This window comes from Rhodnius prolixus, unplaced genomic scaffold (genome assembly GCF_049639745.1).
Source record: "Rhodnius prolixus isolate KJV_2025 unplaced genomic scaffold, Rpr scaffold_11, whole genome shotgun sequence".
NCBI lineage: Eukaryota > Metazoa > Arthropoda > Insecta > Hemiptera > Reduviidae > Rhodnius > Rhodnius prolixus.
The window spans coordinates 13,564,807-13,579,404 of NW_027411625.1; the positions used below are offsets into that span (position 1 = coordinate 13,564,807).

The 14,598-nt window shown below is 33.7% G+C and overlaps 2 protein-coding genes across 4 annotated transcripts in view; both read left to right on the forward strand.

Moving 5' to 3' along the window:
* Nucleotides 1-44: 44 nt before the first annotated feature.
* On the forward strand, nt 45-10,096 carry LOC141459148 (ubiquitin carboxyl-terminal hydrolase nonstop-like). The gene is made up of 10 exons (XM_074137821.1): nt 45-294; nt 747-876; nt 4,678-4,834; nt 4,917-5,005; nt 6,445-6,614; nt 7,401-7,645; nt 8,382-8,604; nt 8,758-8,900; nt 8,972-9,124; nt 9,861-10,096. The coding sequence occupies exons 1-10, from the start codon at nt 187-189 to the stop codon at nt 9,901-9,903; spliced, it is 1,461 nt and encodes a 486-aa protein (XP_073993922.1). The 5' UTR covers nt 45-186; the 3' UTR covers nt 9,904-10,096.
* A 3,426-nt stretch (nt 10,097-13,522) lies between these two features.
* The window catches only part of LOC141459131 (nephrin-like), a 360,600-nt gene continuing 359,524 nt past the window's right edge, over nt 13,523-14,598 (forward strand). For 2 of the 3 annotated variants that reach the window (XM_074137772.1, XM_074137774.1), the window contains exon 1: nt 13,523-13,632. The gene's annotated coding sequence lies outside the window, so the exon portion shown is untranslated. The remainder of the gene's footprint in view (nt 13,633-14,598) is intronic. The other variant, XM_074137773.1, reaches the window with a different exon arrangement.

Below are 14,598 nucleotides of genomic sequence, written 5' to 3' on the forward strand. Positions count from 1 at the left end.
GCTGGAGCTAATATCGATTCTAAGTATAGCCTAAATAATGGTTATAAGAGCTGTCACACAAGTGTGAACTGAACTGCCATTTTCAGTTGACGGCATCCAAGTGGTTGCGGCTCTGAGTTTTGTGCTGTGATTCCCTATTTATTGTATTATTATTTTTATTTGAATTTAGACTTATCTAGTATAATTATGAGCTGCAATCATATGAAGTCATTTAAAAGTGAATTTGGTTTAGATTCATATGAAACTATAAATGGATTTTTTGTCCACAACCCGAATATATCAGCATATCACCAAGTGAGTAGCTATTTAGACTACGGTAGTAGCTTAAGCGATTTGAATTTAGCTTTTATAGATTGATAATAGAAGTTCAATATCTTCTGGTCAGAAGCATTAAATTTTGGTCAAATTTTTTTTGCTCACTTCATTAACTTGCAGCCTTGGTCTAAAAACCTTATCAGGAAAGACTTCAATAATGTTTATATTAGATAGTGTTTTTTCCATTAACAGAATTACTCCTTAACACTCTCATTTCTTTGACAAGATGTGGCCTATTAACACAAATAAGCAGAGTTGATAGATAAAGGAAGTTTTTTGTCTTTTATGTGGTGAGATAGGGTCATGTCACCTCGAGCAACTTCATATGTTGGGTATGTGCTAGTACGCCGTTGCCAGACGTGCAGGACGGTGCGCTCAAGTTTATTTCGTGGAGCTAACAATGTTACTGAATGTTCTGCCTTGTTTTCCAGGTATTAGCAACATGCTTTGATTGCGACACGTATTGTTGTAACCGTCTACTCGCATGCATGCACTGCATTTACTTCGGATGCCTCAATAAACATGTGTCGGAGCATGCATCGTTCAATAACCATCATCTCTGTAAGTATATTTCTTACCGCTGTGTTTCATGTTACGAATGCACCCTCAGAGATTATAATCCACTTATTTCAAAAAAGATACCTCTTTTTCTTATCTTCTTAAATTATATTTTTAGGTAAATTTATTTTGGTTGAGATAGTGATGGTAACATTAATTTTCTTATTCGTGGTTAAAAGCAATATTCACTAGAACATTGCAATTTTTGTCAGTTACAAAGCAAATCTTTCTCTACAATTCAGTAGAGATTTCATCGAAATCTGAATATTACGAAAAGGGATAAAAGAGTATGAAATTTGAACGAATCTGCAATTGAAATTTGAACCTATTTGAAGACCTTCAAAATTTAACCTTCTACAGGGTGAACCAGTAAGTATTGTCATAGGCCTACTGTGTGTAGTACATCTAAAGTTGAGTTCAATGACGAATTGGCCAACTTCATATTTTCCTCTGTTCTTGAGTGACGTCACTTTAAAGTTTTTTTCTAAAATCATTACTTTTTTCCAATAAAAACGTTATTACTCAAAAAGTTTTAGTCCGAATTCTGTATTCTGATGACACGGTTAGAAAGACAGATAAATTTTCTAAAAATTGATACCATTTTGGAGCATAAGTTATTCTCCAAACAGCCTCAATCTTCCTCCGAATGCTGGAAAAATAATAGTAATCGAAATTTTTAAGAAAACTCATTCGGCCCTTACGTGATCATTATCAGACCTAGGTGCTGGCACTTTTTATATAAGTTTCCTTGTTTAATGGGCTTTCAAACGATGTATTATTTTCCACGATTCCTTTTATCTTCGTATGATAAATTACGTTTGTATTACCAGAAAACGTGTTCACGAGCACTCAACAGTGTTATGGTACGATAGAAAATTTTGAAACCAAAGTAACAGATAAGTGAAGTTTATTTGTAAGGCACCTAGTTGTACTGATTAATACCTAATTCAGATAAAACGATTATCTGTTAGAGGGTTCAAAGGGTGGTTAAGGCTTATTTACATTTTTTTCTTTTTCAACAGTGTATTGCGTGTGAAATTGTAATTTGGAGTAAATACAAACTATATGATTTTTTGTTTATAAAAGTAGTACTTGTTTAAAATATTTCCTAACATTTTCTCAAATATTTCAGAATTTAGATTTTTTTTTTAGTGCAATTTGTAACCTTTGACTTCCTAATTTAAGGACAGCCTACATTAAAATTGACATTGGTCCATCTAAAAGAGTTTTCAATGACTTAAACAACTTGATAAACGAACACTGTTGAGTTCTCGTGAACACGTTTTCTTGTAAAACAAACGTAATTTCTCGTACGAAGATAAAAGGAATCCTGGAAAATAATATACCGTTTGAAAGCCCATTAAACAAGGAAACTTTTATGAAAAGTGCCAGCACCTAGGTTGAATAATGATCACATAAGGGCCTAATGAGTTTTCTTAAAAATTTCGATTACTTTTATTTTTCCAGCATCCGGAGGAAGATTGAGGCTGTTTGGAGAATAATTTATGTTTCGAATCAATTTTTAGAAAATTTATCTGTCTTTCTAACCGTGCCATCAGAATCGAATTCGGACTAAAACTTTCTGAGTAATAACGTTTTTATTGGAAAAAAGTAATGACTTTTGAAAAAACTTTAAAGTGACGTCACTCAAGAACAGTGGAAAATATGAAGTTGGCCAATTCGTCATTGAACTCCATTTTAGATGTACTACACACAGTAGGCTTAAGGAGAATACTTACTGGTTCACCATGTATATCTCATTAATATTATAACTAGAACGTTACTATTTATACCAGTTATATAACAGACGTTCCCAACAATTCGGTATAGAATTCATTAAAAAATAAATATTATGAATAGAGATACAAAGTAATGAAGATTAGAAATTTACAAGAATTACAACACCACCAAAATTTAACCTTATGTACCTCAATAACTATTATCACTAGAACATTGCGATTTATAACAGTTATAGAGCTCATTCTTCTCTACAATTTGGTAAAGATATCAATGAGATCTGAACAATAGGAAACGAGTTATGAAGGTTTGAAATTTGATGGAATTGTAACACCACCAAAAATTAACCTTCTATATATCAATAACTATTATCACTAGAATTTTGCGATTTATGTCATTTATAGAGCTAAGTATTCCCTACAATTTGGTAAAGAATTGATTGAAATCTAATCAATAGGAATCGAGTTATTAAGGTTTGAAATTGGAAGGTATTACACCACCACCAAAATTTAACCTTCAATCTCATTAACTATTAACACTAGAATTTTGCGATTTATGTCATTTATAGAGCTAAGTATTCCCTACAATTTGGTAAAGATTTGATTGAAATCTAATCAATAGGAATCGAGTTATTTAGGTTTGAAATTGGAAGGTATTACAACACCACCAAAATTTAACCTTCAATATCTCATTAACTATTATCACTAGAACCTTGCGATTTATGTCATTTATAGAGCTAAGTATTCCCTACAATTTGGTAAAGATTTGATTGAAATCTAATCAATAGGAATCGAGTTATTTAGGTTTGAAATTAAAAGGTATTACAACACCACCAAAATTTAACCTTCAATATCTCATTAACTATTATCACTAGAACCTTGCGATTTATGTCATTTATAGAGCTAAGTATTCCCTACAATTTGGTAAAGATTTGATTGAAATCTAATCAATAGGAATCGAGTTATTTAGGTTTGAAATTAAAAGGTATTACAACACCACCAAAATTTAACCTTCAATATCTCATTAACTATTATCACTAGAATTTTGCGATTGATGTCATTTATAGAGCTAAGTATTCCCTACAATTTGGTAAAGATTTGATTGAAATCTGTTCAATAGGAATCGAGTTATTAAGGTTTGAAATTGGAAGATATTACAACACCACCAAAATTTAACCTTCAATATCTCATTAACTATTATCACTAGAATTTTGCGATTTATGTCATTTATAAAGCTAAGTATTCCCTACAATTTGGTAAAGATTTGATTGAAATCTAATCAATAGGAATCGAGTTATTTAGGTTTGAAATTGGAAGGTATTACAACACCACCAAAATTTAACCTTCAATATCTCATTAACTATTATCACTAGAACCTTGCGATTTATGTCATTTATAGAGCTAAGTATTCCCTACAATTTGGTAAAGATTTGATTGAAATCTAATCAATAGGAATCGAGTTATTTAGGTTTGAAATTAAAAGGTATTACAACACCACCAAAATTTAACCTTCAATATCTCATTAACTATTATCACTAGAATTTTGCGATTGATGTCTTTTATAGAGCTAAGTATTCCCTACAATTTGGTAAAGATTTGATTGAAATCTGTTCAATAGAAATCGAGTTATTAAGGTTTGAAATTGGAAGGTATTGTAACACCACTAAAATTAAACCTTCTATATCTCTACACTTATTATCGCTAGAACATTTGCATTTATGTCGGTTCCAGAGCTACGTTTTCTCTAAAATTTGGTAAAGGGTTGATTGATATCCATTCGATAGGAATCGAGTTATTAAGGTTAAAGTTATGTTTTACTACATACCATAAAGCAAATATTTTCTGTCAAAAACATTATAATAGATTCATAAATTTTTCGCTATCGAACTATTTTTGGTCTGCTTGTAAATCCACTTCTAATCGGTTATACTTTTGTACAAAAGTATAGTAATTGTATCGCTTAAAGAAGTTCGCTGGTAATGATTAAATGTTTGTGCTTTGGTTTTGAAGGCTGTGGAACTTTATTGGACAAACTTCTTTTTAATTTAACATGTCTTTTATTTTCCAGTTGTAGAACTGTCGAACGGTCATGTTTACTGTAACAATTGTTGTGATTATATACATGATAGCGAAATTGAAAACATTAGCGAAAAACATAGACTGAAGACATTCCGACCTGGAAGTTCGGGCTGGTCATCGTGTCCAGCGTTCAACGGGCCAACAAGGTAACCAGTCAGCTCTGGATTACAAATCTTGTTTCTTAGTTATCTAAATTTTCATTCATATTTCTGCAACTGCGTATTTCAGGTACTTACCTTGGAGACCCTCGACAGCGGACACCAAAGTACTGCAGCAACATCCTAATCGGATCAAAGTTGAACCGTCCTCTAAAGTTGGTAAGTTAAGACGAAGCTTATGATGTTCAGATCTGGAATAAATGACAAGACTTAGTGTATCAATTTGTCTGTCCACATAAAGTGCCTTCTAAACTTTTTTGTTTTTGACAGAGAACGATAACCAACCACATTTTTTTTTTAGGAATGAAAATCAACTTGTAGTTAATAGGATGTACAATTGTCTCTGTGTTTTTCTTTCATTTAGTTAAATATACTGTTTATGTAAACATAGCGTTGGTATTGTACTTTGGCTACTTGATACAGATTACCACTGTTACATTGATTATTCACTGTTCATGTGTAAGAGTATCTACGAGTTTTCTACTATCGTAGTTGAGTTTTGACCGAGTAAGTTGATTTAAAAAAAAATTATCGAGTAAGTGGAATTCGAGCGGTGAAGACGCATTTCGTTAAAAAAGCTTTACAACAATGTGTGCAGGTGAATAAATAGAAAGAAAAGATCAAGTGGCCAATGCTTGGTCAATTTTTGCTGCAAGTATATCATTTTTAATATGAAACAAATAATGCAACGGTATGTTGCTCAATATTTCCTTCCATATTTAATTTGGGGCATTCACCTAATTGCTGCTCGTCACAGTCAGTTTATGCGGCATTGCCTAAAAATGCAGCTTTAAATCTATTTCAGATTAATAGCTGGGCTCTTGAGTTCAATTATTGAACGTTGCACATTGGTTATTTAAAATTTAGACGGAACATTTTTAGTCATTTACATCAAACTAACACCAGTTAGTCGTCAACAAAATGTTTGACAGTAAAGTTGTAAAGTTGACCGTAAGGAGCCCTTATGTTTGGGAGTGGGTTTAAAATAAATTGGAAGATGAAGATTAGGAGTTCATTTATCTAAGGAAAAACAAGAAGTAATATGTTAAATATTGAAAAGTTCTGGTTTTGAGCTGAGAGGCGATGAAGGATTTTACAGCGTCATGCGATTAACTCTAGAAATTTTGATTACCTGTCACCAGTTCCACAAGATAGGTTGGTTGGAGGGAGAAATGAAGAGATTCTAATTTATTAAAACCTGTTATATTGATTTCTTCACAACGTTCTTCCACACATTTTCTACCATATTTGGTTATGCTGCACTGTGTTTACACATGTCTAATTGTAAGTACTTATCGGTGTGCGTTGCGCTATAACGTCAAGATAAACAAAGTGACTAAATATCTGTCTGAACTAACGGTGCTTCACCCACCCTAGTGTACCAACTTGTCTGTCTATCTTGTGAACGTTATTTGGGACAATCACCAGTTGGCCAGAAAAATGTTCGGCATTGAAACTCGTGTAGAGTTTTCAGAGTGAGTTTCCGAGTTGGGCTCGAAAATTTGAGCTTAATTTAATCCATAAAGTAGAGTAATAGTAGTTTTCAGTCGCTTAGAAGGCCTTCAATCTTACTCTGTAAATTTGTTGTGTGTACACAGGAATGCGAGGTATGGTTAACCTAGGATCAACATGCTTTATGAACTGCATCATGCAAGCCTTTCTGCACACACCCATGTTAAGAGATTACTTCTTTACCGATAATCACCAATGTAATGCACGTAAGACTAAGGACTGCTTATTCTGCCATTTCTCCCGTCTTTTTCAGAAAGTAAGTAATGAAGTAATGCTACTACTATACAGTTCATTGTTGAAATGTGGTTAGGATCTCAGTGCTGGGATTCCTGATATTATTCGTCGTAGAAAGCATGTTTCTAGTATCCCAGACAGGCTTCGGACTTTCATTCGACAAATTCTCTTCATCATACTGATTAATCAACCAACCTCTGATGATGGATGAAATTCCGAAACTGGTCAGATATCCCTAAACCATCGGAAATCGGATATCCCTGTGCTACATCGGAAAAATCAACAATAATGAGTTTATATTAAATTTTCGAAATCACGTATTGGTCGAAGAAAATAATTGATTCGAAGCGCCCCGATAACGAAATAAATGGTTTAAGCGCATAGTTTGTATTTATTAAACAAAATATTAAAAAACGAAAGTTCACTGGAAGGCCAAAGAGTTTTTTTTTTTTTTTTATTTGGTCACACCCGTCACTGCTGATACTAAAATTCCGTCCAAAATCCCTTTAACGTCCTGACTATTTTTCCACTTAAATTTCTTCTATTTGCATTCCTTTTGGTATACTTTGTGCTTATATACCGAGCTGCAACTTAATTTGAAATACGAGCCAAATGTTATTTATCGTCTGGGAAAGGGAAACCACACGTTATCCAAAGCCCCATTACCCATTTTGTTAGTGATGCCAAATAAATTTCATTTTAATGAAGATATTTCACATTTAGTAAAAATTATAAGTTAGAAGAACATTTTTAGAATGATAAGAAATACGTGTGATTGTTGAAATCAGATTTTCTTTTTCTCTTGCAGTATTACGCCGATGACAAGTCTACGTTAAGTTTACATGAAATTCTATATTTAGTCTGGCAGAATGACCCAATACTCTCGGGTTATGAACAGAAAGATGCGCACGAATTTTTCATTTCTGCATTAAATCTACTGCATCAGCATTCCACTAATCCGACGCATCAGATGCATTCAGCCAACAATCCGTCCATTATCGATCTAATATTCCATGGCAAAATGCAGTCAGACGTGGTCTGCCAGTCTTGTGCGTAAGTAAACTTCTTTTACTTTTCAATAATGAGTTTTAAATTAAATTTTTATAAACATGGGATTCTAATTTCTTATTAATGTGTAAATAAGTAACATCACTGGAAAAGTATGTTTAGTTTTAGTTTATATTTTATCATAGTAAAATACAAGGGATACCACATCAAAATCGTCCATGTCCAGGATGTCCTGACAATGCGATTGCTGTAACTTTTATATAATTTCAATGAGAATACTTACATAATCTCTTCCAGTTTCTTAGTATAAAAAATTAGTAGGTATTTTAAAAAATATCTTGATAAATTGTTTATTTATTCATTTGAACTTTCTCAACCTGATTACAATATTTGTAGCCCCAAATTTAACTTCCTACATTTTAAAGCTATATCCGATTTATTAAGTAAGTCTTTCTATATTTTTTAGGTGTTTTTTACCGTGATAGCTTTTTTAATTTTTTTTTAGTATTTAGATCATGGTAAACCCTAAATATTTTTATTTAACCCATCCTATTACCTTTCGCTTTTTGAGCATGGATTTCCCGTTTATTTCTTTAAAATGTTTTACTGTTGCTCTATAAGTTCCTCAAACTTGCTGCGTTCATGTTAGCGGGCCCACACTTCTCTGAAACAATGTAAAATAGTCCCGGAATTAAAACTATGTTCACGGACTATAACAGCTTTTAAAATAGCGTAGAATGTTTCTTCTCTTAAAATGCCTCAAGTTTTTTTTTTGTTTTAGAAATGTCTCAAGAAAGATCGAACCATTCTCGGACATATCCTTAGATATACCAGACGGACCGCAGACTGATGCTGATCTCTTCCAATGCCTACATTATTTTACTAGAGTCGAAGTGTTGGGATCTTCTGCAAAGATTCGATGTTCAACTTGTCAGAGTTATCAAGAGTCAACAAAACAATTGACATTTTCCCTGTTACCTGTAGTCATTGTTATCCATCTTAAGGTAATCATACAAATTCATGGTGTAAGGAACTGAAAAATTAAGTTTGTTGAGAGGAAGTGATTCAAGTAGTGAATAGTGCTACTGGTTAGTAATGGTAGTAGGTAGTAGTTAGCTTGGACTAGGCAGTGCATGTAAAGCCTCTTCCTGTTACAGAGGTTTGAACATGTCAACGCAAAGCACAAAAAGAAGTCGCTGTATGTATCATTTCCCATGGAACTGGACATGTCGCCTTTTACTTCCAATCTAAGGAATCAAACGCACTTACATAACAGTTCTCACATGAATGTGGACAACAGGTACGTTGGGCTTGTTCGAGTAATCATGCAGATAGTGCTGCGTACAATTATGCTAGGTCCTTTGTTTTCAGGTATACCCTGTACGCAGTAGTGGTTCATATGGGAGATACTCTAGACACTGGCCACTACTTAGCCTACATCCGACGCACTAAGCACACTTGGTTTAAGTGTACCGATGTGCAGGTAGTTCCTGCGGATACCAGTGAGGTCATGGCTAGTGAAGGGTAAGGCAACTACTTTCTATCCTTGTTTTTCTTCGACCATACAGTAGAATTTCAAATAGTAGTATTTCATCAATGAAGTAAGGTCAAGAGGCATGCTTAATATTTTTCGAATTCCCTTTAATATGAAGGAGTTCTTAAATAATCTAATGTGAAGGAGTTCTTAAATAATCTCGCATAAAGAAAATTTGCCATAGACTGAAAAAGTGTTTAGAATTTTGACCGATAAATTCTCTTCTCGTCACACGACTTATTCGATTTTGGAGGCTGATGTTTGATGAATTGGTTAATAAGTTGGCATGGATGCTAGGTGTAAGTTCAAGCGCTACTACCCTACATCTATTTCCTGTTTTTCTTTTCCAAGTATGGTGATGGCCAACTAACCCAGTCTCATGAAATGTTTTATGAAGGCCGTTCTGAGTCCGCCTTTCTTCCTATTCGTATCACCTATTAAAACTAACGTTGGTCGATGCTTTGCAATCAATGTTACTTTTAAAACACCAGGCACACTCTAGAATCAAGTGTTTTTATTAATAACGGTTGACTGTGAGGATAGGTCATATACATACATCTTGGTGCTGATAATTTATTGTTGCGACAAGATTTGCGCACCGTTCAGTCTAATCTTTCTGACTTGGTGCTGAGTATGAGAAATCATTGTATGTCATTGGATATAAATCGTGCCGTGAGTTCTCAGAACAATACATACCATCTAAATTTATTATTTTCTCTGTTGCAGATATTTACTGTTCTATCACAAGACTATATTGTGCTACAAATGAAGCTATTTTTCTTTTGACTTAAGAAAAAAGTTTATTCAAGTTGAAATCCAGTGTTTGGTTGTTTACCATCAGTGGGAAATTTAAAAAAAAAAAAGAGTTTGGACAGAGTGTTTTATCCTTAATTTAAACTGTGATACATTTTTTTTTTTTTTTTGTGTAGCCAAAAATAAAAAAAGTACTGAATCCTCAATAAGCAATTTGTTCTCCCTTCAACTTTATTGCCTTGTTAAAGTTAAAAAGCTTCTAGAACAAAAAAGCCTTCTTCAAGGAAAAAAAGAAGCTCTTTGAGGCTCTCAAAAAATGAGGTAAAAAAACGCTAGACGCCAGTCTTATCTGGACTATGTTACAGGGTTACAAGGAAATTTATACCAGTTATAAAGCTAACTTTTCTCTTCAATTTGGTAAAGAATTCATTAAAATCAAAACAATGAGAAGACAGATACAAAGGTTTGAAATTTGAACGAATTTGAAAACCACCCAAATTCAACCTTCTATATTTCATTAGTTATCATCAATAGAGCATTGCAATTAATATCAGTTATAGAGCTAACTTCTCTCTACAATTCGGTAAAGAATTCATTGAAATCTGAACAATTCGAAAAGAGATATATGTTAAACGACTGATATTTGACGGAATTTGAAAACCACGAAAATTCAACATTCTATATATATCTCATTACCTATTATCACTAAAACATTGAAATTTGTATCTGTAAGAGCTAACTTTTCTTTTCAATTCGGTAAGGAATTCTGAACCATATGAAAAGTGATACAAATGTTTGAAATTAGAACGAATTTTAAAACCAATAAAATTCAACCTTCTATATATATCTCATTACCTATTATCACTAAAACATTGAAATTTATACCAGTAATATAGCTAACTTTTCTCTTCAATTCGGTAAAGAGTTCATTGAAATCGGAACAATTGGAAAAGAGATATAAACTGGTAATTATACAAAATTCCGAATCGAATGACACCTCATTCATGAAAATCGATCGGTTCGTGCGTTTAGGCGCTATGTTATTTACAAAAAAGGTAAACAAGAACAAGAAAAAGAACATTTTTTTGAAAGTCTTTTTTTTTTTCAACTACTTTTCTCGAAATCTATTGTGGGCTGTTGCAAAAAAAAAAAAATCTTGTAAACGAAGATTTGCCTTATATTTTACACAAAATTTGGGAATTTTATCTTTCCCAAAAAGAAATTGTCTAATTTGGGTGTTTTTCCACGTTACGCTGTTACGTGTACTTTATTACGATCAACCCTTACACAACTGTCCTAAATTTATTAAATTGTATTCAAGAAGCTACTAGCTGTGTAATTAAAGACCTAAATAAATATAGGTACTCTATATACATATGTACATATAATATGCTTGATGACAGTTATCAATCAGTAGAGTTAGTGCTTTTTTTCTACAACTCTATGGGGTTTGGTTTGCAAGATGCCGAAAAATGTAATAAAGTTTGAATAATCTTTCATTCTCCAGAAATCTTTAATTTCAATTTGCTAAATGAGTGATTCGTTGAATCTTCTTTAGAAATGTTCGAAAATAAGCATATTCAATCGTTTCAAAATTGCATCAAATTTACTTGCAAAAAAAAAAAAAATTAAATTAAAAAATAAAAACATTTGAACTTAGCGAAAGGACTAATTTCTGTGACCAATTACCGACTAAAAATGAAGTTATTTTTTTTTTTTTTTTTTTTTTTTTTTGGCGCATCAACAGCTGAGGTCATTAGCGCCCGGAGCTTTTTCCAGTGCACTGCCGGCCTCCGGACAGTGTTCTCTCGTTACAGACAACACTGTCCATCACCGGACAGTGAGCTGTAAGAAGCTCCTAGGAAGAGAAAATCTAAGGGTCAGCTGCTGGATGAATGAAGTTATTGAAGTTTTACATCCTTAATCTTTGATATTTCTCTCAATTGGAAAGCTAGAATTAGCCATTAAGCATATTTCATATGGCTTTTTTTGGACTTGAATTTTGGAGTGTAATGTGGGGTCATTAAATTTCAATTCCAGTGACTCAAACACTACTAAGTTGGTGTTTCTCTTATTTGTAGATATTGATACTGGAGCTTTTGTGACTTGCAAAGCTAAAGATGTATTGTGGTACTGGGTTCCAGGTCTTGGATTTTATTTAATGGTTAAAAAGAGAATTTAATAGTAAAGTATGATTTTGTTACCGACTAAAATTCGGGTAACAAAATTTAGTTATAATTTTAATTTTAAATAATTTAATCTATAAAGCAAATGCAAGCCTAGCATAAGCAATACGTAGTTTTTATGCACAAAACAACAGAATAGAGTAAAGGTGTACTTCGGACTGCTGACGAAGGGAAAAAAAAGCAGAGCGGCATATAGTTACGAGGTGTGAGGGTCAGTGAGCGCTAGAGCTCGGTGCGAGGCACATGGCCACCTTTTCCTGCGGCTAGGCCGGATTTGGACCTCTAATTTTCCTGGTTGGGAAATTAGGGAAGTTCTGGAAAGGAGAGGGCTAGGAGGACAGTGTGAGAGTGTGAGAGCTAGCGTGCGGTGTGAAGGACCGGATTTTTCTGTTTTCTACGGCTAGGCCGGATTAGTATTCCTAATTTTTCCTTATTAGGAAATTAGGAAAAATTGTGTAGCGGGTGAGTTACCAGTGGTAGTAGTAGTGCCGTGGTAAGATACCCCTGAGCAGGGATTGTACGCTACAAAATAAAAAGGGTGAAAAGGGAAGAAGAAAGTGCGAGGAGGACTGCGCTGGAAAGAGCTCTGGAACAGCATCGTGGGGATCCCGAAGAAAGAAGACAGCGGTCACCTCCGTAAATATCACTCTATGAATTACTAACTGAAAAAGAACAACAACCAGGCCTGGGGTAAGTCCCGTTTTGATTCAAACTGTTTCCCGGAGAAGCGTCTGCTGACAGGCTCTGTTTGGACAATCAAAGAACTTTACCTTTTCTTTTAGTAGTTACTAGTTTTATTATTTCGATTCTTTCTTTTGTTGCATGTAATTAATTTGTCTTTGTGGTATTAAGGTTTTCATTTTGAAAAGTATTTCTAGTATTTTTGTGTTAACATTCAGCTTTTATATAAGTTCTAGTTTTTTTTCTGTGTAAGGAAGCTTCCGTAATTAAGGTAATTAGCGTAACGTTCAAACTTGAACAAGTAGACTAGGTTGCATTTGCCATTATTTCTGTTTCTTTGTGCTTAATAGTTTTTAATATACGCATTATATACTCCTACTTGATTGATTCTTTGATTTTCTTCCTGTTCCCCCTTCCCCCGTAGGTTTCGCCGTTTACTACGGAAGTTCATGTTAAAACGGCGTGGCGCCCAAATATAACGCAGGTATATATATATATTTCCAATTTTTATACACTTTATTTTATTTTCTTTTATTTATTTATCTCTGATGCCTACACCTCGGCCCACCCCGTCTCCACTGAAGCTACGCCGGGGTAGCGGAAGTTTAGCGTAACAATTTGTAGTCACCTCCATGCGCGACTCCTAATTTGGTAGTTGGAGGTGAAGCCTGCCAGAAAAAATAGGTGTTACCTACCACCTTAAGTAGTGTGGTATCAGATATCGTTTGTCAAGTATAGCCTTAAGAAGTTAATTGAACTTGCTGTCGCTAGAACGCGCTCAAGTCTTTATTGTAAATCATGTTAATAAAACTTCCGTTGCACAGTTGCATGAAGGTTGAACGTCGAACGTCGCAATTTTTTCTTTTTCGCAGTATAAGGTAAATTTCCCTACTTTTCTTCAGAATTAAGGGCATATGCTTTTTGTAAGCGTATTTTTTTTTAACAACTATCTTCTAAACGTGCGAATCGATTTAATTATTTAATTTTAGGAATATCAAAGCTGTGTATCTTATGGTAGAGGAGTTAACCCCACACATCGGTGGCCTCCTCTAAAACTGTTATTAATTATTAATATTATATAATAAGGTTACTACCTTGTAAATTATAGCCCTATTCTGATGAAATTTGGCAGGAGGAGGAGGTACTAGTTGTGATAAAAATTTTATTAATTAATTTAGAGAATTAAAAAATTATAATACGAAAGGCTGTAGAATCGCAGAGATTAATAACTAGGGAACGGATTCGTATGTATTTACATATTTTTTTCTAGGCAATTTACAGACGTTTTTCAACTAGAAGTATTCATACTGACACTTTTTAAGCCGTTTGAGTCTACTTTTATTTCACATATTTCCACATATTTGGATGTTATCGCATATTTATACATATTTGATTAAAATAAATATTTCTACATATTTAATCAAAATATGTACATATTTTTTCATATTTTTCATTTTGGGCATATTTTCATAATTGGGAGGTGGTTGACAGGAACTGTGATCCACAGACTGTAGGGCTGTGAATCACAGTGGGTACAATGGTTATTGTAATTTACACAGAATGCTGCTAAACAGTGACGGGCACTTGTTAGTTCTTTGAAGTTGTCTGACGTTGTCTGTTCTTTCAGCTCGTTCGTTGAAGTGTCCAATTCATTTCGTTCGGTCACTTAGAGTATTCTTTTTTGGGTGAAATGCCACGAACATCGGCCTCAAACAAACAACTGGTTGCTAAATATCTTCGCGAGTTTCCAGCAGAACTTTTTCGAAGTGATGGAGACATTTTGTACTGCACAGCTTGTGACAAGCGCGTTTCTTGCTTTCAGCGTTCCCAAGTCACCCAACATA

Bases quoted from the DNA above. Each gene is read 5' to 3' on its own strand.
- LOC141459148 (XM_074137821.1), top strand. From the start codon at position 187: ATGAGCTGCAATCATATGAAGTCATTTAAAAGTGAATTTGGTTTAGAT. The intron at 877-4,677 runs GTAAGTATATTT...TTTATTTTCCAG, and splicing joins GTTCAATAACCATCATCTCT to TTGTAGAACTGTCGAACGGT. The intron at 8,605-8,757 runs GTAATCATACAA...TTCCTGTTACAG, and splicing joins TCATTGTTATCCATCTTAAG to AGGTTTGAACATGTCAACGC.